Source organism: Leucopleurus acutus, assembly GCF_964270905.1.
Source record: "Leucopleurus acutus genome assembly, chromosome: 17".
NCBI lineage: Eukaryota > Metazoa > Chordata > Mammalia > Artiodactyla > Delphinidae > Leucopleurus > Leucopleurus acutus.
Window position 1 is genome coordinate 44,446,483 of NC_139159.1, and position 26,597 is coordinate 44,473,079.

The 26,597-nt window shown below is 38.0% G+C and overlaps 1 protein-coding gene across 2 annotated transcripts in view; it reads left to right on the forward strand.

The window, feature by feature from the left end:
* CPQ (carboxypeptidase Q) overlaps positions 1-26,597 on the forward strand; it is a 463,292-nt gene that overhangs the window by 96,006 nt on the left and 340,689 nt on the right. For both annotated transcript variants that reach the window (XM_082858694.1, XM_082858693.1), the window contains one exon: positions 4,594-5,051. In XM_082858694.1, coding sequence (XP_082714820.1) covers positions 4,619-5,051 — 433 coding nt within the window. In that variant the 5' untranslated portion in view covers positions 4,594-4,618. The remainder of the gene's footprint in view (positions 1-4,593; positions 5,052-26,597) is intronic.

Here is a 26,597-nt window from a genome sequence, read left to right on the forward strand (position 1 = left end):
TGTGTCTTTGGTGCTTAGTAGGTAAGGTGCCCAATACATTTTTGTTAAATGACTGGAGAAATGAAGTTATGACCCAAGACAAAGCACCATTTGCAATTATAAAGGGGAAATGTTTGAGATCAGTAATTCTGTTTGTCTTTGTTGATCACCATAGAATTGTTTGCTCCCTTTGCAGACTGTAGAAAAATACTATAGCTTGCTTAATTTTATTTGACTGAAATGACTGTATAGGGACATTTTCTATCTCTGAGCTAGGGCAGACTAACAGTCTTTCAGATCAGCAAACCCTCCTGGTGATCCCATAGGAAACTACTTAGGTCAGTGTGGTGCCAATGTTGTGTGGTGGATTTAAAAGGGTTCAGCTCCAATGACTGTATCATTCATGATTTTATCCAAATCCTCTTTTTTTCCTTAGGGAAACTGTTTACATGTTTATCACTTACTGTGTAAAGCTGTACATTTTGGTTTTCCTAAAATTATCTCTGAGCCACTAGGGCTATTCCTTGGTACAAGTATGAAAAGATATGGCGAGTAAATCTGTCTTCATGTTTTCCAAACCCTTCTTGATTTTATACAACAAAATAGTTCTACTTTTGGCCTGTCTTTTCACACTGGGGAGGGCTAGTGTTTTAGTCCTTTCATGCAAATATACTGGTGTCTTTGATCATCCTCTCACTTGGATTGACTCCAGTTCTAGAATGAATTTCTTGTTGTATGGTGATCCTAAATCTGTGAATTAGGAGAGAATTTCTTCAGATTGTCCTTCATTATTGGCTTTTATTTAATCTCATTCTGTCTGTATATTTCACTTTTAATTTTTATTATAATCCTCTATTTCTTGCTAGGAATGTACAAATTATGTATCAGAGTTGTACAAATTATGTACAAATTATATATAGTCCCTGTGTTTTAAAATTACATATTATATTTGGGTTTTTTTCTCGAGGGGAATTTGATATAGCAATATCTTGTTCCATTTTTATTACCTCCTCAAACATAGACTGTTAGTTATAATTATTATTTTCTACTATTTATTACTGAAAACACATCTTAGTTGGACTCATGTACCTTTCTAAAAGTAATAATAATAAAAAAAGATTCTTGTAGTGCTCCATTGGAGAGATATATAATTATGCATTCTAGCTAAGAATTACATAGGTAATTTTGAGATTATATTCCAGAGAAAACGAGGTTTAGAGTCAACTAACATGTATTTAGTGTTTACTTGTGTCACGTGTTCTGGGTGATAGCTCAGGTAATGCATTGTTTTGTGCCTTTGATCTTAGTAAACTTTATACTCAGGGAAAAACTGATCCATTGAAAGGTAACAAACCATCATCTTTTAAATTAACCTACTTTTAAAAATAAGCACGTATTGCATTTCTGGGATTTGAAGAAACAGTGTAGTTAAGATAATCAGAACAACACTCGCAGATACCGAATTCTGTTTTAAAGTAATTATATCATTTTTTAGTGTCAAAATTAATTTAACTGACCATGTTAAGAAGCATTAAATATTATTCTCAAAATGATGTGTTATCTGTTAATTCAATTGACGTATATGCAAAAAGATGTAAAGATGATAGACTCAGGCACTGTTATTTTCTGGACATATCTTTTAACCAGGATGTGACATACAGATGATGTTCTAGTGGTGCTCTGAGGGATACCATTCACTCTTTTCTGCCTGCAGAGCCATTTCTTGAGCCTGTTCTGAGATGTTATGTCTTCTCTGTAGCTTTTCATGATCCCCTTTGTTCTTCTCTTTGTTCTGATGCTACTCTGTATACATATATTTTATTATAGGTATTCGCTTCTCAGACTGCATTTGGGTATCTTTCATTGAATTTCTATTATATGTAAATGCATATAGGTTCCTGGAAGAAAACTATTCTTAATCCTTTAGAAAGTATGTGCTAGCTGGTCCACTTACCTGGTTAATTGTAGTTGCTGGTTTGTCTGCTGCCTGGGAATCACAACGCAGGCCTTGATTAACTTTCTACGAAACAAGGATATGGACTAGGGATCCCTAAGCTCTCCTGTATCTCTGCAATGTTGTCATAATATGATTCTAATCCATCACTAGAAATGTATTATGAAATCGTTAATTAATGTTTGCAGAAGGCTTACAGAACTTTTAGTGAGAAGTAGATACTTGTGTTTAGTGTCAATTAATAGATGGCTTATTAACCTTTTTTTCTTTTTTAGCCCCAAGAACATTTTTCCAAATATATTGGAAAAATGTACTTTCAAGAATAAATTGCAATCTGGTGAAATATTTTGATTGCTTAATAAAATTTAGGTTTTAAAACAAGCATCAGTATAGTGGCTGTACAAACGAAAAACCTATGCCTTGACCCTTGAACAAGGAGGGGTATTGGTTGCAGGGTCCTCTGTGGATGCTGAAGTCCCGTAGTCAGCGCTCCATATCCGGTTCTGCATCCACGGATCCAGCCAATCTCGGATCTTGTGGTACTGTAGTATATATGGGAAAAAAACCTGTGTAGAAGTGGACCGGGGAAGTTCAAACCTGTGTCGCTCAAGGGTCAACTGTAGTTACAATAAAAAAGAAAGCAGCAGCCATGTATAGTTTTAATAATTTTTAAAAATATTTTAAATATGATCGCAAGTTTTTAATTCCTACAGCTTCCTTGTGAAGGAGGCAAGATAAGTACTCTTCTGCTCTACGGAGGTGAGACCTAGAGAGATTAAATGCTTATTCATTCCTTCTTAAAAGGGTATAGAGTGCCTATATATGGGTACAGTGATGAATAATTTACCCTATTTGACTTTGAGATTAGGAGAGACAGATTTAAAACAAATATATTTGTTGATAATATAGTTAATTATGGTAGAAACACAGAAAATGGTGCACGTACCTCTGGGGTATTGTTTGGTGAGGCCTCACAGAAGAGGTGATTTTTAATGCACTCTCATTATAGACGTTTGCCAGGGTGAAGAGAAGGGCCTTGCAATAAAAGGGAATGAACATATGTAGAGACCCAGAGTTATAAAAGGGCCTGGGTATTTGAAGAACAGGGTCCAGTTCAGTGCAGCTAGAACATTACTGTCCAATATAAATATTATGTAAGTTAAAAATTTCTAATAGCTATATTAAAAAGTAAAAAGAAATAGGTGAGATTAATAATAATGTATTTTATTTAATCCAATATATCTGAAATATTTATGTTTTTTTTTTACACTTAAGTATGAAGTAGTTGATTTTGAAGATCAAATCAGGTATGTATTTTACATGTACAAAACATCTCAGTTTAGACTAGCCACATTTCAAGTGCTATGTGTGTGTGCCTGTGAGAGAGAGAGAACGGGAGAGAGAGGGAGAGAGAGAAGACATGAGAATGAGAATGAAAATGTGTTCACTCTAGAGGGGCAGGTAGAGAGATGAGGTTGAAGTGGTTGTTGGAACCATATTTTGAAAGGCCTTGTATGCTGTCTGAATTTGGAGTTTATACTTATATCGTAGTTTATGACCGTGCTTCTCAAATTATCTGTGGTGAAGGACCAGATTTTTAAATTTAGAATTTGTTGCAGGCTGATACTTTTGAAAAATGTAATAGTGAAGTAGAAAAGTAAAATGAAGCATCATTTTTTAGTCATTAGATTTGACAAATGTACAGTTGTTCTGTCAGTTATCTATAAAGGTGTCTAAGCCAGTGCTATTCAACAGAACTTTCTATGATGATAGAAATGTTCTTTCTGTGCTGCCCAATACAACAGCCACTAGCCCATGTGGCTATTCAGCATTTGAAATGCAGCTAGTATGGCTGAGAAGCCGATGATTTACTTTAAATTGTAATAACCACATTGGACTATTGGACATTGGACTATTGGCTACTGTGTTGCACATTACTGAATATGTTTACTCTTAATCTTTGTGTTTGTCTTTCGCAGACTTGTGAAAAACAATTGTGGACTGGCATGGGTCCACAAACATACTTTTAGCACTGTTTACAGCGTGGTCTCTAGGGCTGGAAAGCCTTTGTGTGTCTTTGGCAAGTTACTTAATCTCTCACTACCCCAGGATCCTCAGTTCTGAAATGAAGGCAATAATAAGAAACTGTTTCATAGAACTGTTGTGAGGATTAAATGTGGAAGGGTTGGGGTTAGGGAGAGCGTCAAGAAGAGATGATGTCTCTGAAAGGGCCTCGAAGGATAAGTTCAATCGGCAAACAGGAGAGAGCATATCAGGTAGAGGGAACTCTGAAACATTTGGATCCTACTGTGTTTAGAAGAAGGGGTGACACTGCCCTAGCCCTATCGCTGCTACCTCTATTTCTTCCTCTCTTTCCTAGTTATCTTCTTATTTTAAGCTTTTAGCATATTTTAAACTGATGGCTAGGTGACGTGTGATTTTGTGGTTTTAATGCACGCTACCTGTCAATAAGGCCAATCATTGCCTCTTCTCTTCTTCATTCCTAGGAGTTATGGTACCTGAATTTGATGGTAGAAATTGGGCAACAGTTGAGAAGGGAAGGGGAATCCTGTTTGAAAAGCAGTCCCTGGGTTATGGGCAGATAGCTGTGAGATTCTTTTCCCCTAACACATATTTCTTACTTACCTTGATTATTTTAGGAAGGAAACAGACTGGGAAAAAAACATGAAGTTCCATGTCTTCGTATTTGTTGGTGGTGTTCACTTTTTATCCCTGACCTCTGGGAAAGCTGTCTATGGGAGTGGCATCTCTCAGAGGACTTTTCAAGAAATAAAAGAAGAAATAGCCTGCTATGGAGATGTTGCTAAAGCCATCATCAACCTTGCTGTTTATGGGAGAGCCCAGAACAGATCCTATGAGCGATTGGCACTTCTGGTGGACACTGTTGGACCCAGACTCAGTGGTTCCAAGAGCCTAGAAAAAGCCATCCAAATCATGTACCAGAACCTGCAGGAAGATGGGCTGGAGAATGTCCACCTGGAGCCTGTCAAAATACCCCACTGGGAAAGGGGAGAAGAGTCTGCTGTGATGCTGGAGCCGAGAATTCACAAGATGGCAGTTTTGGGTCTTGGCAGCAGCATTGGGACGCCCCCAGAAGGTATTATTTTGCCTTTTCAAGTCAATTTGCTGTGTTCTTTATTAAAACTAATGCCATGTGACATAACTGATTATAGTGTGCATGATTCATATTATAACTGGGTGATAAAAAGGAAGATAGAATCATTTTGCATTCCATTGGCTTGAGTTCTTTACTCTTACACTCCTTTTTTCTTCCTTTTTTTCCTCTCTTTCTTTTCTGAAAGCGTCCCTTTTTAAAATGAAGCATCTACAGCTATTGGTCCATGATACTTATGAACTGTATCACTTAATAATTTCTATCTAGTATATAACATTAGTATCATTCTGTAGAGAATTGAGATATAGGTAAATAGGTTATAAAAACTATGACTTCTTCCAAGTGGCCTCAGTGTACAGAATTTCTTAGAATTAATGAAATATGGGACAGAGCCTTGCACATTGAATTGATTTGAGGCAATTATTTTTACAGAACCTGAGGTCTCTAAGGCAAGGGGTTGTCTAGGGTGGAGTTCTGTCTTTACTTATCAGCACTCTGGCTCAGCCTCATCAGACAATGTAAATGCTTAGATCAGGGATAGAAAACCAGTCCACAGTGAGCTATCAGTTGGTATTCGACTATTCATGGACTGTGCGTGTATCCACAGACTATATTCCTATGGTAAAGGAACTACAGTCGGTCCTTGAACAACGCGAGAGTTGGGGCACCAATCCTCCACGCAGTTGAAAATCCGTGTATAACTTACAGTCAGCCCTCCATCTATACTGTTTGCTTCTTCTGTATCCGTGAGTTTCTGCATCTGCATATTCACTAGCCATAGATCATGTAGTACTGTTGTATTTACTGTTGAAAAAATATCCACGTGTAAGTGGACCTGTGCAGTTAAAACCTGCATTGTTCAAGGGTCAACTTTAGTTTATAAAAAAAAGCTAGTTGGGGGCTTCCCTGGTGGCGCAGTGGTTGAGGGTCCGCCTGCCGATGCAGGGGACGCGGGTTCGTGCCCCAGTCCGGGAAGATCCCACATGCCGCGGAGCGGCTGGGCCCGTGAGCCGTGGCCGCTGAGCCTGCGCGTTCGGAGCCTGTGCTCCGCAATGGGAGAGGCCACAGCAGTGAGAGGCCCGCGTACCGCAAAAAAAAAAAAAAAAAAAAAAGCTAGTTGAGCTTCTTTAAAAAGTTTATAGAAACTTTTGGCCTTCTCTAATGCCAAGAGAAACACCCAGTAGAGAAGCAGATGGTCAGCTTTTTAAAAACATCTTTATTGAGATATCGGGACTTCTCTGGGGGTCCAGTGGTTAAGACTGTGCACTTCCACTGCAGGGGGTACGGAACAGTTCAATCCCTGGTCAGAGAACTAAGATCCCGCCTGCCTCACAGCCCAGCCAAAAAACCCCCCAAAACAAAGAACAAACCACTTTATTGAGATATAATTCACATACCATAATATTCACCCATTTGAAACATGCACGTCAGTGGTTTTTAATATATTCACAGAACTGTGCAACCACCATCACTATCTAATCAGAGAACATTTCGTCACCCCCAAAAGAAGCTTTATATTCATGAGCAGTTATGCTCCATCACTTTCCTACCACCCTCCTAAGCCCTAGGTAGCCACTAATTTGCTTTCTGTCTTTAGGGATTTGCCTATTCTGCATATTTCACATGAATGAAATAATACACTATATTTTCTTTTGTGACTGGCTTCTTTTATGTAGCATGTATTCCAGGTTCATCCATGTTGTAGCATGTATCAGTGCTTAATTCATTTTTATTGTTGAATAATTTCCCATTTTACAGATATACCGTATTTTAGTTATCCGTTGATCAGTTGATGAGCATTTGTTTTTTTTCTCCACCTTTTGGCTATTATGAATAATGCTGCTATAAACATCCATGCATAAGTCTTTGTATGTACATATATTTTCATTTCTCTTGGGTATGTACCAAGGAGTGGAATTGCTTGGTTATATAATAACTCTATGTTTAACTTTCAGGAGAACTGCCAAACTGTTTTCCAAAGTGACTGGACCATTGTACGTTTTCACTGATGTTTTCTAATTTTACACATACTTGTCAACACTTGTTATCTGTCTTTTTGGTTACAGCTGCCCTAGTGGGTATGACGTGATATTCATTGTGGTTTTTATTTGCACTTCTCTAATGACTAATGTTGAGCATCCTTCCATGTTCTTATTTGCCATTTGTGTATCTTTTTCAGAGAAATGTATACTCACATCCTTTGGCCAGTTTTTAATTGTGCTATATAAATTTTTATTATTGAATTGTGAAAGCTCTTCATGTATTCTGGTTGGAAGTCTCTTATCAGTGTGATTTACTAAGGTTCTTTCCCATTCTATGGATTTTTTTTTTTTAACTTTCTCGATGGTAGTATTTGCAGCAGAAATGTCTTTAATTTTGAATTAGCACAATTTATCTAATTTTTTTTCTGTTGCTTGTGCTTTTGGTGTTATATCTAAGAAACCATTGCCTAAACCAACGTCACAAAGATTTATTTCTAAGAGTTTTATTTCTTCTTCTAAGAGTTTTATAATTTTAGCTCTTATATTTAGGTCTGTGAGTTAATTTTAGGTGTGAGGTAGGAGTCCAACTTTTTTCTTTTGCTGTGGTCATTCAGTTGTCTCTGCATCATTTGTTGCAAAGACTATTCTTTCCCCATTGAACTGGATGTATTTCATTAATTGATTTTCAGATGTTAAACCAACCGTGCATTCCTGGGATAAATCCCATTTGGTTATGGTGTATAATCTTTTTTTATATGTTACTGAATTAAGTTTACTAGTATTTCGTTGACCAGTTTTACATGTATATTCATAAGGGATATTGGCCTGTAGTTTTATTTTCTTTGTGTGATGTCTTTGTCTGGTTTGGTATCAGGGTAATTCTGGCCTCAAAGAATAAGTTGAAAAGTATTATGTTGTCTTCTGTTTTTCAGAAGAGTTTGTGAAAGATTGGTATTAATTCTTTAAGTTTTTGGTAGCATTCACTAGTGAAGCCATCTGGTTCTGGGATTTTCTTTGTGGGAAGATTGTTAATTATTACTTCAATATTTTTCCTTGGTATAGATCTATTCAGATTTTCTGTTTCTTTTTGAGTCAGTTTTAGTAGTTTGTGTCTTTCTAGGAATTTATTAATTTTATACAAATTATGTAATTTTTTGGCATACAGTTATTTATAGTATCCACTTACAATTATTTTTATTTTTGTGAGGATAAGGATTCAAATTATTGTTTGGTGTCATTTGCTTTCTGCCTGAAGAACTCTCCTTAGTTTGTTTTTCAAAGCCAGTCCACTAGCAGAGAATTCTCTAAGCTTTCATCCATATTTAGTTCTTTATTTAATCTTCATTTTTGAAACACAGTTTTACTGGTTATAAGATTCTTGATTCACAGCTTTTTACTTCCAACACATTGAATTTGTCATTCCATTGTCCTCTGGCTTCCATTGTTTCTGATGAGAAGTTAGCTGTTAATATTACTGGAATTCCCCTGTACAGGCATACCTTGGAGATATTTGGTTTGGTTCCAGACCACTGTAATACAGTGAGTATTGCAGTAAAGCGAGTCACATGAATTTTTTGGTTTCCTAGTGCTTATAGAAGTTATGTTTACACTATACCGTAGTTTATTAAGTGTGTAATAGCAGTATGTCTAAAACAATGTACATACCTTAAATAAAAAATAATGCTGTTGGGGAAATGGCACCAATAGACTTTCTCAACACAGGGTTGCCACAACCTTCAATTTGTAAAAAAACACAATATATGCAAAGCACAATAAAATGAGGTATGCTCCTGTGACAAGTCATTTTGCTCTTACTGATTTCAAGATTTTTTTCTTTATTTTTCGTTTTCAACATTTTAATTTTGACATATGTAGGTGGGAATTTCTTTGCTTTTATCTTGCTTAGAGGTTGTTGAGCTTCATGTATAGATTAATGTTTTTCATCAATTCGGGAAGTTTTCAGCTTTTTTTTTTACTATGAGTATATTTTCTATCCCTGTTTTGTTCTCTTTTCCTTCTGGTACTTCCATTATGAGTATGTTGGTGCACTTAAAGGTGTCCCACATTTCTCTGAGGCTCTGCTCGTTGTTCTCCACTTTTTTTCTCTCTGTTCTTCAGATTGCATAATCTGTATCAATCTATCTATTAAGCCTAGCTTAATAATATTTTCCCCTGTGTCAGAATAGCTTATTTTTCAGCCAGTATTTGGTTAGAGGTTGTGCTTAAGCCTCTTGTGCCAGTGAGGCTTCTGCGCTTTGTTGATGGATCTGTGTGCAGCTTGGAAAATGTTTTCAATCTGACCCATGTCTGGTTTTTGATTGTTCCTAAGTAGGACCATGTGGATAGCCTTCCCAACCCCCAGGGTTTATTGTGATCCAGGGAGGGTTTTTCTTGGTCGCTTTTTCCTCCCTGGTTCTTTTTGTAAAGCTTCTGATTGTTCTGCCAGTTTGCTTGTTGTTAGCTGTATCATAAAGCTACCAGTACCCCCTAACTTGTTCTCTACCAAGCTCTCCATTGTTTCCAACAACACCCTTAGGCATGGGATTCTCTATGTTCTGTTCCAAATAAAGTCACTGCCCTGGTTAAGAACTGCAAAGCTCTTCATCCTCCTGGGTTGCCTCTTCCCTGTGAGTTCCCAGGAGCTAGGCATAGTGATAGTGGCCTGCTTCCCCAGAGTGATATCCCTGGCAGGTGCTAGAAGGGGATGGTGGTAGCTACTGGTCTTTTCAGCTTGCCTCTCCCAGCATGAGACCTCTGCCTATGAATGAGCTAAGATAGCAGTGATCAGGGTCCCAGTTTTCTCATGGCTATACTTGGGGTAGGACTTCCACCATACAAGTAGGGGCTGGGTAGAGGAATGGGGACCTAGTCCTCTTGGAGTGGAGTGGCCATAATAGAGTTTCTATAACATGCAGTTGGGGACGGGAGAAGGAAGCAGGTGATGGCCAAATGCTACAGACTCTCATTGTTCTAACTTAGATTTAGTATATTTTCTTGAATGAATGTTTCTCCACTTGCTGTATGCCCTTAGGACAGTTTTGAGAGACTGTAAGTGATTTTTTAAAAATGTTTTTTTCCCAGTTAAATGTTTTGTAGGGAGGAAGATCTGCCACGTTTCTCACTGTACCATTCTGGAAGTACCACTGGGACGGCTAGTTTTGGTCCTCTGAGGCTGTGTGAATAGGTGGTAGAGTCCTCTAAGGTGTTAGGGACCCCTCAGCTTGGGTTCTATATTGTCAACCAGGAGTTTGTTTAATTGCCTTCTGTTGTTATTCATCTGTGTTAGACACCAGCATACATACATATTTATTTCCTTTTTAGCCCTCCTAACTATCAGTATCTTTATTTGTTTGTTTGTTTTGTTATGTTTTGATTTTAACAAATGAGAAAACCAGACTACAAGAGATCAGGTAATTTAACCAGGGTTACACAACTAGTGAGAGGCCAAGTTCAGGTATGAACCACTGTCAAACTCCAGACTTTGTGCTTTTAGTCATTAGACTATATTGCCTCACATACAGATATGTTAATGTTATTTTCATTTATAAGATTTCCCTTTTTATCCATTTGACTGAAGCAGATCTGTCTCAAAAGTTGCTGGTACTTATACTGCAGATGATACCGGTATCTGTACCTTTGGACATTTTTTCTCATTTTCCTTTCTTTTGTATCCTCATTTCTTGTTTCTGTAACTGGGCCTGCTCTTCCCTGGCTATCTGCCTGGGAAAGCTGAGCCAACTTACAGATTGCTCCTGGGCCCCTAAAAACCCAGGGGAAGTGAATTTTACTCACTGGAATCTATTGTGGTGTCCCAAGACTCACTTTCACCCCATTCTTCATTCCATGGAACTCAAGGTAGATAAACAATTGTCTGGCAACTGGGCTATTTTAAGCTCTAAGGAGACTGGAGAGTTAGGCTGGACCAGGTGTGGAAAAATTCCCACAGGAGATAGGGTAAAGTCTGCAAAAAGGGACCTCTAGGTACAGGTGCAGATCTCATCTACCAGGAAACCCATGTCATAGCCTTGGTTTAGCCACCTACTAGTTGTGTGACTCTGGCCCAGTCATTTAATCTCTATGGGCCTTAATTTTGTCACCTATAAAATGAGAGATGGCTGGCAAATGAATCTGTAACGTCTTTCTAGATTAGAAAGGCTGTGGTTTTTCTGAGAATCCACAAGGGATCAGTGAAGATGATCACAAGATCACAAGAGCAGTATTCTCCTAGGCATGTGCTACGGAGCAGATTCCTTATGTAACCAGAGCGAATTTTTTTAAACTTTCCAATTCTAGACTTGAGTATTACAGTGTGTATCAATTTATTTGTGTGAGCTCTCTGTGGAGAGCTGGGAGAAGACTTCCTACTTGCATTTCCAAGGACTACTGGATGTCCTGCAAGCCCCACAAATTCAGCATCTTGTCTGTGTTTCTCATATTCATTAATGACATTGCCAACCGCCAAGAGCTCAGGCTCAGAGCCTCAAAATTCTGCTAGTATCTGATATGGTATCTTGCTTTCATGTTTTTGTCCCCTGTCAGGAATGCCCTTATTTAAGGATTCAGCTTGAATGTCTCCTCTTCTATGGAGACATTTCCTATGATTGCTCATCCCCAAGGAAGTATTGACAACTTCCTCCTTTCTGCTTTTCTTGTGCCCTATACTTGCTTATGTCATAAGCATTTCTGTACAGATAGTAAGCCTCTCAGAATCAGAGATCCCAGTTTCAGTGGTTCTCAACTGGTGATAATTTTGCTCCCTAGAGGACATTTGGCAATGTCTGGACACATTTCTGATGGTCATGACTGAGAGGGGGTGCTACTTGCCTTTAGTGGGTGGAGGTCAGGAATATTGCTAAACATCCCACAGTGTACAGAACAGCCTTCCCCTTCCCCCACATCAAATAATTATCCATTCTAAAATGCCAGTAGTGCTGCAGTTGAGAAACTCTGCCCTAGCTCTTAACATAATGTTTCATACACAGAAAAGTTTTGAGAAATATTCGTTGAATGATTGAGTCTTTCCATTTATCTCACTCCAACATTCAGTTGGTCGCCAAGACTTAAATGTCAAATGACTCCTGTTTTCTATTCTCACTCTCACATCAGAGTTGAGGACCTAACATCTCCTGCCTACAGTGTTATAGTCGCTTCCTGACTGATCCTCCTGACTCCAGTCTCATTTTAATCAATTTCCATACTGCTGCTTCAATTGTCTTTGTAAAATATAGATCTCATTATGTCACTCCCTTACTTAAAATCTTTTCACTGTTCAGGGTATAGTTCAAATTCTTATGACCTTTAAAAAAGTGACCTCAGGCTGTGCTTCTAGGCTTATGTCTAGTTCCTCCCTAGCCACACACCATGGTCCTAGCTGCTCTTGCCTGGACGTGTTCATACTTCCTTGACTTAAAAACTGCTTCCTGGAGCTCTGCTAACCCACCCCTAATCCCAACCCAACCTAACCCTTCTCTGCTTGGAAAATCCCTGCTCATTTTTAAAGACTCATTTAAAGTGGATCTTTTCTCTAAAGTCTTTCTTGAACGTAAACCTAAATAAATGTAATTGTTCTTTCATCTCCATTCTCATAGCACTTTGTTTGCCTATATTATACAATGATCACAGTTTACTGTAGTTGATTGTTCACATGGTCATCTCTTCTGAGAAACTGTGACCTCCTCTGGGGTAAAAGCCACCTCTTGTTTATCTGTGTATCTCATTTAGTGCTATACCTAGTAATGTAATACAAATGCGTATTAAATAGCTGTTGACCGGATGGGTCATATCACACATCTGAAAAGGATATTTAAAAACTTAATTAAAAAAACAACAAAACTTATTTATACTCGAGCTTCCTTTAGCCTCATGTGATTTCCATAGGTCTTTATGTCATATCCAAATAACAATAAGTTTTGGTTTGCATCTGAAGTGAAGGCACATAGGAAGGAGAAGGATAAATAAACATCAGTCAGATCACAGTGAGGTTGTTTACCAGTCAGTTCTTTCTGAAAACTTCAGCAACGTGGATCAGAAAGCCACAGCTTAAGCTTATTCCAAAATCTCACTGTTTTAATCGTATGGAAACCTAAAGTAGCCTTCCAGCATACTCCCAGCAGATCTACCAAGCGAAGACATTCTACAGCTAATACTTTGATCCATTTCTTAGTGAGATGCTAACTAATTTATGCCCAAGGTCCCATCATCAGATAATTAGTTATTTGTACCTGTCCTCTTTTCCTCCTTTGGTCTCATCAGGAAAACAGCATTTTCACTGTTTTTTGGGTTTTTTTTTTTTTTTTCAGGGCTTAATCTTTGTGTGATATCTAATTGCAGTATGAGCAGAAGTGCTCTTAGGAGCCTGTATCCACAGATGATACTTAGAATTTGGAGGTGTGGGATCAGCTGAAGGATCTGATTCCAAAATGTCACAGGTTGCAAATTCCCTCTCTCAGCATCAAATCAGGATTGGAAACGAGGAGGAAGGGGGCAAAGGAACTCGTTTATTGAGAGCCTGTCTATTATACACTAGTGATTGTGCAGATTGTTTTACTTACATTGTCTTTTGGGTTAGGTGTTGTTCACACTTGACATATGGCAGCCTCTGGGAGGTTTAGCACTTTGTCCAAGGTAACACAGCATATAATATGTGGCAGAGTCATGTCCTAAGTCATACCTTCCCAATGGCCTTCTTTTTCACCTAGCCTCGTGGTGGGTCTTTCTGCCCACATCTTGCAGGTATATCTATTTTCCTCTTGGCTGTTTCCTCAAGAATAGGGCCACCACATCTGTCTCCTGTGTGCCTTTACACTCTCACACAAACACAACTTAAAAAGCACAAACCACAAGACGAAAACATTACCGAATTTGATTGCATCAGAATTAAGAATTTCTGTTCAATGAAGGATACCATGCACAAAGCTGTTAGGCAGATGGAAAAATGGGAGAAGATACTAACACTGTCTAAAATCATTATGAGATTAATATGTAGGCTACGAATTACTGGAAATCAAAAGAAAAAGGCAGTAACCCTAATAGAAAAATGGACAAAGGCTCTGAATAAGCAGTTTAAAGAAGAGGAAGCCTGAATGCTAACAAGTGTATAAAGAGATCTTAACTCATTAGCAATCAGAACAATGAAAGTTTTAAAAATGAGATCATTTTACAGCAGAGATGTAAGATGCATTGGTGATGCTGTGGTGATATAGGAACCCTTCCTTATACATTTATTGGTGGGCATGAAGCGTGGTGCCACAGTTCTGGAGAGCAAACTGGTAATATTTAGCCCACTTAAATATATTTTCATACCCAATGAACAAATAATTCACTTCCTTAGTATATTTCCCAAAGAAATTGTCACAGGGGTCCCTAAGGGTACATAACAAGGATGATTATTATGGCCTAATTTTGGGGGGTAGTGTGCATCTGGAGGTCCATCACTGGGAGAGTAGACATGTAAAATGTGGTAGATGCTCCTCAGGGTATGTTATACAGAAGTTGGAAGCAGCAGACTAATATATATAGCAAAGGAATATATATATATATATATATTATTATTATATATATTTATTATTATGATTATATATATAATAGTTGGAAGCAGCAGACTAATATAGATAGCAAAGGAATATATATATATTATTATATATATATATTATTATTATATATATATATATAGTGGATATATCTTACATGTATAAAGCCGGGTAATAAAAGTAAAAAATAGAGTGACATATATAATACAGTTGCATACATATACATACAATTTTTGCATGCACTCAGAATTATAGTTCACGTTTTACAAGAAGGCATATAAGCAAAAAATATCTTAGAATGGTTGCCTACCCAGGACATGGGTTGGAGGTAGGAATGAAGATGGGGATAAAAGAGAATAAATAAATTAAAAACAAGAAAATAAAACAAGATACTTGCCTTGAATAAGCCAATGAAGATGGTATGCTATGAACTAAGGAGTATAATTAGCCCAGCACTTTGTATCTGATACTAAAAACAGAAATCCACTTGTCAGTCCATGAGTCATGAGGTTAAGGTAGGTATTTGGGTAATTTGTCATATTCTCCAAGAGGAAAGGAAACCACTTCTCCTTTACTTTTTAAACATTATCCAGTTACCTCTTCATCCATAATCTTATGATAATCACTTCGATTTATGCTTATACAATGTAAAATCTTTACTTTTTACTTATAGGTTTTAGTTTTCATGTAATACATATCTCTGTCATTTTTATCCTCTAACTTTCAAAGCTCTGGAAGCAGGGATGATGTCTCTTTTCATTTGCTTTGTGTAGCCTTCAGTATAGTAAGACCTTTAAATCACATTAGTTTAATTTTTTGGAAAATCTTCTGGGAAGAGGTTTTCTTTTTAAATCTAAAAGTATGGATAATGTTCCCTGGAGACTCGATGATGAAATAATGTAGGTTGTTAGTACCCAGGTATCCTTTCTAAAAAACACCTTTCTCCAGCTCACATTTCATCCCTTCCTTTCCTTTAGCAAATCTCTGACTCCTTTTTACTAATGGAAAATACCATTGTTTAATAACTATAGGTTTTTGATAACTGATGTTGTGGGTGAATCTAAGAAATGTGTTCAATAATCAAAAGACTACAATTAGTATTGAACTTCATCATGTAGAACTAGGAAATTTAGATATTTCTTCTCAATAGTTGTGAATCTGTGTCTCTTTATTTTTCTTTCTCTTTGTATCTCTGTTATTTGCTCTGTCTCTCTGTGTGTTTCTTTCTCTGTACCTCTCTGTACTAACCATCTCTGCCCTTCTCTTTTACTCTCTCTATTTCTCTCTTATTCCTTTTTGTTTTGGACTCTGTCTTTTCATTTTGTCTTTTCGTTTCCTACTTCCTAGTTTCTGGTTCATTGCCTCACCAACAGTCCAAGGCTGATGTCTCTGTAGCTATGTCAGGTTATTGCTCTAGATTTAATTGGAACTTCTGTCTTTTTCTTAGTCTGTAAAAGTCCTCTTTGACAGCCTCATTGTGTTCTTAGAATTACAGTCACTTGAAGCAAGTTGGTGAGCACATGTTTTGTACTCTTACAACAGTAAAGAAAAAATTCGTGATGCATTTCACATTGAAAGTGATTTCCTAACCATCAGTGCCATTTTCATGGTTGTTGGAAAAGTGCATCAATAATATAAATTAGCTGAAGCCACTTTGATTTCTCCAGGGGCAAGTCCATAGGCCAAGGCTTGTAGCACACTCCTTACATTCTTGATTTTCTTTGTCTGAAAACATTGCATGTAAATTTTCCAGGAAGTTTCAGAACTTCATATCATCAAATTGAAACATTTTCCTGAGGAAATATTGAGATGTGTCCTCTTTAGAAGTAGATGGCTTAAAGGTTTTAGATCAACTACTGGTAAATCATTGGGTCCTCAAGGCCTGATTGACAAAGTGGCTGATAAATAACCCCCTGGGACCAGATGTCATCCACCTAGTATTTTTGAAGGAAGTTGAGGGTGAAACTGTCAAAACTTGATTAAAAGTTAATCCCTGTTATTTGCCACTGAGCCCGAGAATTAGCAGCATTGTGACCACCTTGCTTAGGAATTCTTCCAAGAAGACCTTGAGAAGCACATTTTGTTGGTGATCATAACTTCTTTATTTCATCCTTGTATATGACAAGGTAATGTGTAGGGCACTTATGAATGGTGCATACAGATGACAGAAGGTGATGTCTGAATAATGGTGGAAACCTAAGATAGGACCAGATCAGATTTATAACCAGTGGGAACTGGTATACACTTAGAAATAGGGGAATTTTTGGATAAACATTTTTCAGAAAACGTTCTCTTGGCTCTGTGACAAATAGATGGAAAGGAGAAAGATCACAGGGAGTTCAGACTTGAGGGACTAATAGTTTGGACTAATAGCCTCAGAGATGGAGACAAGAATTTTTTTTTTTTTTTTTTGCCGTGCCATGTGTCTTGTAGGATCTCAGTTCCCTGACCAGGGATTAAACCCAGGCCCCCACAGTGAAAGTGCTGAGTCCTAACAACTGGACTGCCAGAAAATTCCCCCATGGATATTAGTAAATAAAGATCAGTGAATGCCTTTTAGATATGAGACATCAGGAATGGGAGGAATCAGAGATTACAGAGCTTTCAAGTCTGAGTTAGTAGAAAAACCATAGTGATGTCACAGAAAGGAGAGGCCTGGGGAAGGAAGCTGGCTGAAGACAGTGGATAATAGGGTTACTCTTTAATACACTGACCTTTTGAGGTTGATTCCATAGAAAACATTCATGTCCTCTTAGAACTTCCCCAGATGCCACAAAATGTTAACAATGGACCAGGGTGGTCACTAATTCCACCCTTGTGGCATTTCTTATTTTCTTTAGTTAAATTCTATATACAAACGATTGAATTCTCTGTTGATACTGCCATAACAGGGATTCATGTTTACTTAGCTGTCAAATCAATGTATTGTGAGCTTGATTCAGAAAAGAGCTGCCTATAATCTCTGTCTCTGTAGCCCCTAAGGTAGCACTTCTCACATGGCAGGCGCTCAGTAATTGGTTATTGCATTGGCACCCACTGTATGCCCAGCCCAGGGTTAGGTGGCGATGATACCCAGATGAGTCAAATAAGGAGAAAAGCACTGGTGTAAATAAGATGGGAACATAGAGAAGATGGGGGTTAGTTGCATGTGTGGGTTGAACAAGCCTTCAGAGGGACATGACATTGAAGGATGAAGGATTCATTCAGGCTAAGAAGCAAGAAAACATATTCTTAGGATGGGAAAGAAGAGCAGAGGCATGACGGTGTAAAAGTTTCCGATGAATTTACCTTATGACCGGAGGAGTATGTTTATAGAGAGAAGAAATAAGTGGGTGGTGATAGGACTGGAAAGCTACAAAGGTAGACTGAAGAAAACCTTGCTAAGGTCATCTTATGTATTCTTACCTTTCTTAGGACAGAAATTATTTCTAGGGTGAGGAAAGAAGGGAAGGGAGATTAGATGGTAGCCTAAATTGGTATCTCTTAGTCAAGCATAAAGAACTAGCTGTAAAGAGTTTTGAGTTTTAATCTTTGTTACTACATCATGTGACCGGGACAAAGTTAAAAAAATTCTCTGAACGATTTGGGGTGAGTTTCTTTTGTTATAAATATTACTAGAAGTTGCATAATTTGTATTTGATATGAGAATTCCTGAGTTATTTTAGTAGGATATCTGGTGTTTTGGTTTTCAAAAATCTGCTGAACCAAACAATAGCTTATACTCTCTTGATCATACAGGATCAGTGAAATAATTTCCAGTCTCACCTTCACAGGCAACTGTTAATCTCATTGTTTACTAAATAAATTAGCTTCCTCCTTTACGTTGCCATCTTGTCATATATCTGTCAGTCTTACTATGATCCAAATGACTTTAAAGCTAATACGGCTTTTAGTAAAAGAATGCTTTGCAAAGTGTGTTTTTATTCAGACTGCCATATTGTGCTGCCTTACCTTTCAAGTGGATTTTCTCTACCTAATTTGGGGGAGATTACCACAAAACACTCAGGGCCTTGTTTTCTGAGAAGGCTGCCGGCTGTCTCTCTCAGTTCATGGAACAGGACATTTGCCATCAGACTGCATTTATGCATTATTTTCATCCTGAAGAGCATTTACTGAGCACTCATTTGTGGGTACCACAGGTGATATACTGGTCTGAACGAAAACTGAATAGCTAATGATGTGCAAGCAGGAAGTGTAAGTTACATGTGGTCTTTTAAAACAGCATTTTCCTGATTTTAAAAGTAATGCATTTCTTTTCAAATGTAGAAATTTGAAAAATAAAGAAAAGCACAAGTAGGAATACAAAATAACATGAAATCCTATTGCCCAAAAGTAAGAGCTAAGAACATGTTGGTCTGTATACATACTCTATTTTTTTTTTCATTTGAATGTTTCTACGTGTTTACAGTACATTGTGAACATTTCTCCTCATTTTAATGTCTGTAGAGTATAATTGTTCAGAACCTGGCTTTGAGGTTGTCTCGTGATTCGATTGCTAATTGGCAACATGACCTTTATCAAATTATTTAACCTTCCAAAGGCTCTGTTGTGTTTTCTGCAAAATGGTGATAATAGTATTCACCCCTTAGGGTTAGAATGAGGGTGAGACAACGCATTTAGAGAATTCAATGCCTGCCACATAGCGTTTTATTATCTGAGTCCTTCATTATTGGATATTTCAGTTGTGTGTAATGTTTATTTCTGTCTGTAGTATTTGCTAAGCTACATGACACAATTGGCGTTACCAGATTCCTTCTGTGCAGTTATTGATTTGTGTGTCTAGTTCAATTACCAAAAAGAACTGCTGAGCCAGACTCAAACCCCACTGTAGGTTGTCCCTTGTGGGAGTTTTTCCATGGATTTCTGACAGTTGGGACTTCTCTCAGTTGTCCCCCTCATATGGCTCTGGTCACACCACATGACCTCACTTGGTTGACACGGGGTTTATTTCTGGAGCGATGTTACTCTCTCGCATGCCCTCCACAATAGGACTTGGTAGGAATGAAACCTGGCTGGATGGGGCTGGTAGCAGAGATGCACTCGGCCCTCCGCATGGGTCTAGAGGCTGGATCTGAGTCACGGCTGGCAATGGGGCCAGTCATAGGATCTTGAGTGGCCACCAGAGCCCTTGTAAACAGGGTACTGAAGTCTGGGGATGGAACAAAGTTGGGATTTAGGGAGCGGAGTCAGATGTTACCAGCATGAGGTGGGATGGACAAGGGGATGAAACTAGCATAGCTTTAATGAATTTTGCTTCTATTTTAGTTGGAGATACTGGCTCAGCAGTGTGTCTGTCTTCTTGTATCTTGTATCACGCTATTCCTCCCCCATTTCCAACTTATATACTTATTGAAAGTATAATAAAAATGAGATAATATTTAAGTTTAACGAAATTTTAAAAGTTTGACTCTAGCAAAATGCTCTGGGGCAGCGGAAACTCCAAGTGCTACCAGAGTATGAGTTGCTACTGGAGAACTGCTATGCAAATGAGCAAATCCTGATTCTAGACACACACCCTAAAGAAACTCTCACACAGTACTTCAGGAGACCTGTACAAGAACGTTTATTACACTGCTGCTTGCAATAATAAGGAATTATTATTACAGGGGAGTGGGTAAATGAATGGGAGCAGATGTAGACAGAGGAGTACTAGAAAGCAGTTCAGACGGATGAACTAGAGTTACATTATCAGCCTGAATCAACACTGAATGTTAAAAAGTGAGTTGATGAATTATAGGTATGTATCATACAATTTATAGGAAGTTAGTTAAACACACAAATCATTCTATATTTAAACGTGTATATATAGTGAAGGTTTAAACACGTGTATAGTTTGAACACCACATTTAGATAATAAGTGTTATCTCTGGAGAAGAAAAGAATGAGATGGGGGAGATGAAACATTGCAGATTTGTATTCAATGGGTATTTATTTACGGAGAAAAAAGAACTGAAATAAAGACCACAAAATATTAAGATGTAAATATTTTTTATATGATTAACATATTTCATGATTTACTAAAATGGGGAAGAGAGGGCAGAGGAAATTAATATATGACCACAATAAAGAGAAATTCCAGCAACGCAAGGGGAAGTCAGTCTCTATTGAACCACTGATCTCTGGTTCCTGTTCCCTTTACTAGAGGCAACCACTTAGCTGTTGCCCATGAATCCTTCGTATGACAGTCTGTGATATAGAAGCATATTGTATATTCTTTCCCTTTCTACCTGCACAGTCAATGATCTTTGCTCTTTTCACTGAACTGTATATATCTCGGAGGTCATTCATCCTATACCTTCTGACAATTTCTTCTCAAGAAATTTGTGCTTCATGAAGGTGGGTACAACCATAGTTTCTTTTTTTTTTAATTGAAGTGTAGTTGATGTATAATATTATAGGTTACAGGTATATAATACAGTGAATCACAAATTTTAAAGTTTATACTCCATTTATAGTTATTATAAAATATTGGCTATATTCCTCGTGTTGTACAATATATCCTTGTAGCTTATTTTATACATAGTAGTTTGTATCTCTTAATCCCCTACCCCTATATTGCCCCTCCTCCCTTCCCTCTCCCCCCACCGGTAACCACTAGTTTGTCCTCTATATCTGTGAGTCTGCTTCCTTCTCGTTATATTCACTAGTTGTAGTTTTTAGATTCCACATATAAGTGATACCATAAAATATTTGTCTTTCTCTGTCTGACTTATTTCATTTATAGCATAATGCCTTCCAAGTCCACCCATGTTGCCGCAAATGGCAAAATTTCATTCTTTTTTATGGTTAAGTAGTATCCCATTGTGTGTGTGTGTGTGTATATATATATATATATATATATACCGCAAGCATAGTTTCTTTAAAGTTCAAGTTTGAAATCATTGATCTAGAATACACAGGATCAGTTTTAGATACTAAATTGTAAAGACAGTTTGTGCTCAGACCCAGACCAACCGTGAAACCAAGGTATATTTATATTCACATTTGAAAGTTTCTTTACCCAGTTTAGTTTGTCAAACAGTTGAATGTATTAAGCTTGGGACCACAGACAATGGCAGGGTGAACATATGTGAGGGATTCACACACCTCAAGGAAAAGTGCACTTTTTATGGCCTTGGGCAACGCTGGGGTTTGGTACTGTTGTTAATCTTTCAAGTCACTCTACTGAGACCATGCCTGCATCTTGGTGTTGCTGTTGAATCCAGATAATGTTAATTTTGTCCTCATTTGTATTCTATTCAGTTTTACCAAAGTGTTTAGTTAGTGATTTTTAGGAAGATTGGTAAGATTGTAACAGTATAGTTCTAGTTTAAGAAAATGGGGGAAAAATGCCTTTGAAATTACCTATGTCTTTTGTTGAGCTAAAGAAGGAAAAATAAAATTATGAACAAGTGAAGTGGGTCTTGGTAGCTGAGCTGTAGCTGCCAGGTGTCTGGACAGGCTTTGGGAGAGTTTGTTGTGGGATCACAATGAGCTTGGACACACCCAGCACGGAAAGTCCCTGATCCTTGTCATCACACAGCTTGGCTTACAGCCCTCTCCTCTCAAACGTGGAGGCTTCTAGCATTTCTGATATTGTTTTCTATTCCTGTCCCCCATTAGAGAGAGAAATCCAATGTATTTTTGCTAAAATTCTCTAGAGTTGAATTTTGGAACTTCAAAAGACAAACTTCTCATGCAAAGCCTGTGGGAGGAAAGGCACCCTCTTTATTTAATTATAGTTCAAATATCCCCTAAACCCACCTGTTTACTCCTTTGGGTGCCTATAAGATGTGGAAAGGATAGGAGCTTAGACGATCTAGGTGGGAGCTTGTTGTCCTTATGCTTTTCCAGGGTCTCATGATGGTCAAGATTCTTAAATTCTTTTTATTATTTTTAAAAATTAATTAATTAATTAATTTTGGTTGCAGTGGGTCTTCATTGCTGCACGCGAGTTTTCTTTAGTTGCATCGAGCGGGGGCTACTCTTTGTTGGGTGCACGGGTTTCAGTAGTTGTGGCACACAGGCTCAGTAGTTGTGGCTCACAGGCTCTAGAGCGCAGGCTCATTAGTTGTGGTGCACGGGCTTAGTTGCTCTGCGGCATGTGGGATCCTCCCAGACCAGGGCTCGAACCCGTGTCCCCTGCATTGGCAGGCAGATTCTCAACCACTGCGCCACCAGGGAAGCGCCATTTTTAGTTTTTACTAACCTTATTGATATTGCTCTAGAAGAAAATGGGAGAAAACCTAATTAGATGTATAATTTTGAGGTATATTAAGAATTCATCAAAATAATATTTTAGATAATATGATTTTTCAGACACAGAATAAAAATAAATGAAATTGACAAGAAAATGTGAGACATGCTGAAATATTTTACTGGTAAAGTATGTTAAACAGATACTTAAATTTATGAGATAGAATTAGACAGCAAAATTTCTGTGTATTACTGTCATTTTTATTCTATTTTATTTTCCAAAGGACTCTTGCTCTGCAAGATAATCTTTATTTTTTTTTAACGTCTTTATTGGAGTATAATTGCTTTAAAATGTTGTGTTAGTTTCTGCTGTATAACAAAGTGAATCAGCTATACATATACATATATCCCCATACCCCCTCCCTCTTGCGTCTCCCTCCCACCCTCCCTACCCCACACTTCTGGGTGGTCACAAAGCACTGAGATGATCTCCCTGTGCAATGCTATTGCTTCCCACTAGCTATCTGTTTTACATTTGGTAGTGTATATATGTCCATGCCACTCTCTCACTTCATCCCAGTTTACCCCTCCCCCTCCCCATGTCCTCAAGTCCATTCTCTACATCTGCATTTTTTTTTTTTTTTTTTTTTTTTTTGCGGTACGTGGGCCTCTCACTGTTGTGGCCTCTCCTGCTGCAGAGCACAGGCTCCGGACGTGCAGGGTCAGCGGCCATGGCTCACGGGCCCAGCCTCTCCGTGGCATGTGGGATCTTCCTGGACCGGGGCATGAACCCGTGTCCCCTGCATTGGCAGGCAGACTCTCAACCACTGTGCCACCAGGGAAGCCCTCTACATCTGCATTTTTTTTTTTTTTTGAGGTATGTGGGCCTCTCACTGTTGTGGCCTCTCCCATTGCAGAGCACAGGCTCTGGATGCGCAGGCTCAGTGGCCATGGCTCACGGGCCCAGCCGCTCTGCGGCATGTGGGATCTTCCCGGATCGGGGCACGAACCCATGTCCCCTGCATCGGCAGGTGGACTCTCAACCACTGCGCCACCAGGAAAGCCCTACAACTGCATTTTTATTCCTGTCCTGCCACTAGGTTCATGAGAACCTTTTTTTTTTTTTTTAAGATTCCATATATATGTGTTAGCATATGGTATTTCTTTTTCTCTTTCTGACTTCACTCTGTATGACAGACTCTAGGTCCATCCACCTCACTACAAGTAACTCAATTTCGTTTCTTTTTATGGCTGAGTAATATTCCATTGTATATATGTGCCACATCTTCTTTATCCATTCATCTATCGATGGACACTTAGGTTGATTCCATGCCCTGGCTATTGTGAATAGTGCTGCAATGAACAATGTGGTGGTACCTGTCTCTTTTTGAATTATGGTTTTCTCAGGGTATATGCCCAGTAGTGGGATTGCTGGGTCATATGGTAGTTCTATTCTTAGTTTTTTAAGGAACCTCCGTAGTGGGTGTATTAATTTATGTTCCCACCAACAGTGCAAGAGGGTTCCCTTTTCTCCACACCCAGCATTTATTGTTTGTAGATATTTTGATGATGGCCATTCTGAGCTGTGTGAGGTGATACCTCATTGTGGTTTGGATTTGCATTTCTGTAATGATTAGTGATGTTGAGCATCCTTTGATGTGTTTATTGGCAATCTGTATATCTTCTTTGGAGAAATGTCGATTTAGGTCTTTGCCCATTTTTGGGTTCAGTTGTTTGTGTTTTTGATGTTGAGCTGCATGAGCTGCTTATATTTTGCAGATTAATCCTTTGTCAGTTGCTTCATTTGCAAATATTTTCTCCCATTCTGAGGGTTGTCTTTTCATCTTGCTTATGATTTCCTTTGCTGTGCAAAAGCTTTTAAGTTTCATTAGCTCCCATTTGTTTTTTTCTGTTTTATTTCCATTTCTCTATGAGGTGGGTCAAAAAGAGTCTTGCTGTGATTTATGTCATACAGTGTTCTGCCTATGTTTTCCTCTAAGAGTTTGATAGTGTCTGGCCTTACATTTAGGTCTTTAATCCATTTTGAGTTTATTTTTGTGTATGGTGTTAGAAAGTGTTCTAATTTCATTCTTTTACATGTAGCTGTCCAGTTTTCCCAGCACCACTTATTGAGGAGGCTGTCTTTTCTCCATTGTATATTCTTGCCTCCTTTATCAAAGATAGGGTGACCATATGTGTGTGGCTTTTCTCTGGGCTTTCTATCCTGTTCCATTGATCTATATTTCTGTTTTTGTGCCATTACCATACTGTCTTGATTACTGTAGCTTTGTAGTATAGTCTGAAGTCCAGGAGCCTGATTCCTCCAGCTCTGTTTTTCTTTCTCAAGATTGCTTTGGCTATTCAGGGTCTTTTGTGTTTCCATACAAATTGTGAAATTTTTTGTTCTAGTTCTGTGAAAAATGCCTGTGGTAGTTTGATAGGGATTGCATTGAATCTGTAGATGGCTTTGGGTAGTATAGTCATTTTCACAATGTTGATTCTTCCAATACAAGAACATTGTATATCTCTCCATCTATTTGTATCATCTTTAATCTCTTTCATCACTTTTCTGCATACAGGTCTTTCGTCTCCTTAGGTAGTTTTATTCCTAGGTATTTTATTCTTTTTGTTGCGTTGGTAAATGGGAGTGTTTCCTTAATTTCTCTTTCAGATTTTTCGGCATTAGTGTATAGGAATGCCAGAGATTTCTGTGCATTAATTTTGTATCCTTATTTACCAAATGCATTGATCAGCTCTAGTAGTTGTCTGGTAGCATCTTTAGGATTCTCTATGTATAGTATCATGTCATCTGCAAACAGTGACAGTTTTACTTTTTCTTTTCTGATTTGGATTCCTTTTTTTTTTCGTTTGCTTCTCTGATTGCCATGGCTAAAACTTCCAAAACTATGTTGAAAAAGAGTGGTGAGAGTGGGCAACCTTGTCTTTTTCCTGATCTCAGAGGAAATGGATTCAGTTTTTCACCATTGAGAATGATGTTGGCTGTGGGTTTCTCATATATGACCTTTATTATGTTGAGGTAGGTTCCCTCTATGCCCACTTTCTGGAGAGTTTTTATCATAAATGGGTTTTGAATTTTGTCAAAAGCTTTTTCTGCATCTATTGAGATGATCATATGGTCTTTATCCTTTAATTTGTTAATATGGTGTATCACATTGATTGATTTGTGTATATTAAAGAATCCTTGCATTCCTGGGATAAACCCCACTTGCTTATGTTGTATGATCCTTTACTGTGCTGTTGGATTCTTTTTGCTAGTAGTTTGTTGAGGATTATTGCATCTATGTTCATCAGTGATATTGGCCTGTAGTTTTCTTTCTTTGTGACATCTTTAGTTTTGGTATCAGGGTGATGGTGGCCTTGTAGAATGAGTTTGGGAGTGTTCCTCCCTCTGCTATATTTTGGAAGATTTTGAGAAGGATAGGTGTTAGCTCTTCTCTAAATGTTTGATAGAATTCTCCTGTGAAGCCATCTGATCCTGGGCTTTTTTTGTTGGAAGATTTTTAATCACAGTCTCAACATCAGTGCTTGTGATTGTTCTGTTTATGTTTTCTCTTTGTTCCTGATTCAGTCTCGGAAGGTTGTGCCTCTCTAAAAATGTGTCCATTCCTTCCAGGTTGTCCATTTTTTTGGCATATAGTTGCCTGTAGTAATCTCTCATGATCCGTTGTATTTCTGCAGTGTCAGTTGTTACTTCCCCTTTTTCATTTCTAACTCTGTTGATTTGTCTTCTCCCTTTTTTTTCTTGATGAGTCTGGCTAACAGTTTATCCATTTGTTTATCTTCTCAAAGAACCAGCTTTTAGTTTTATTGATCTTTGCTAT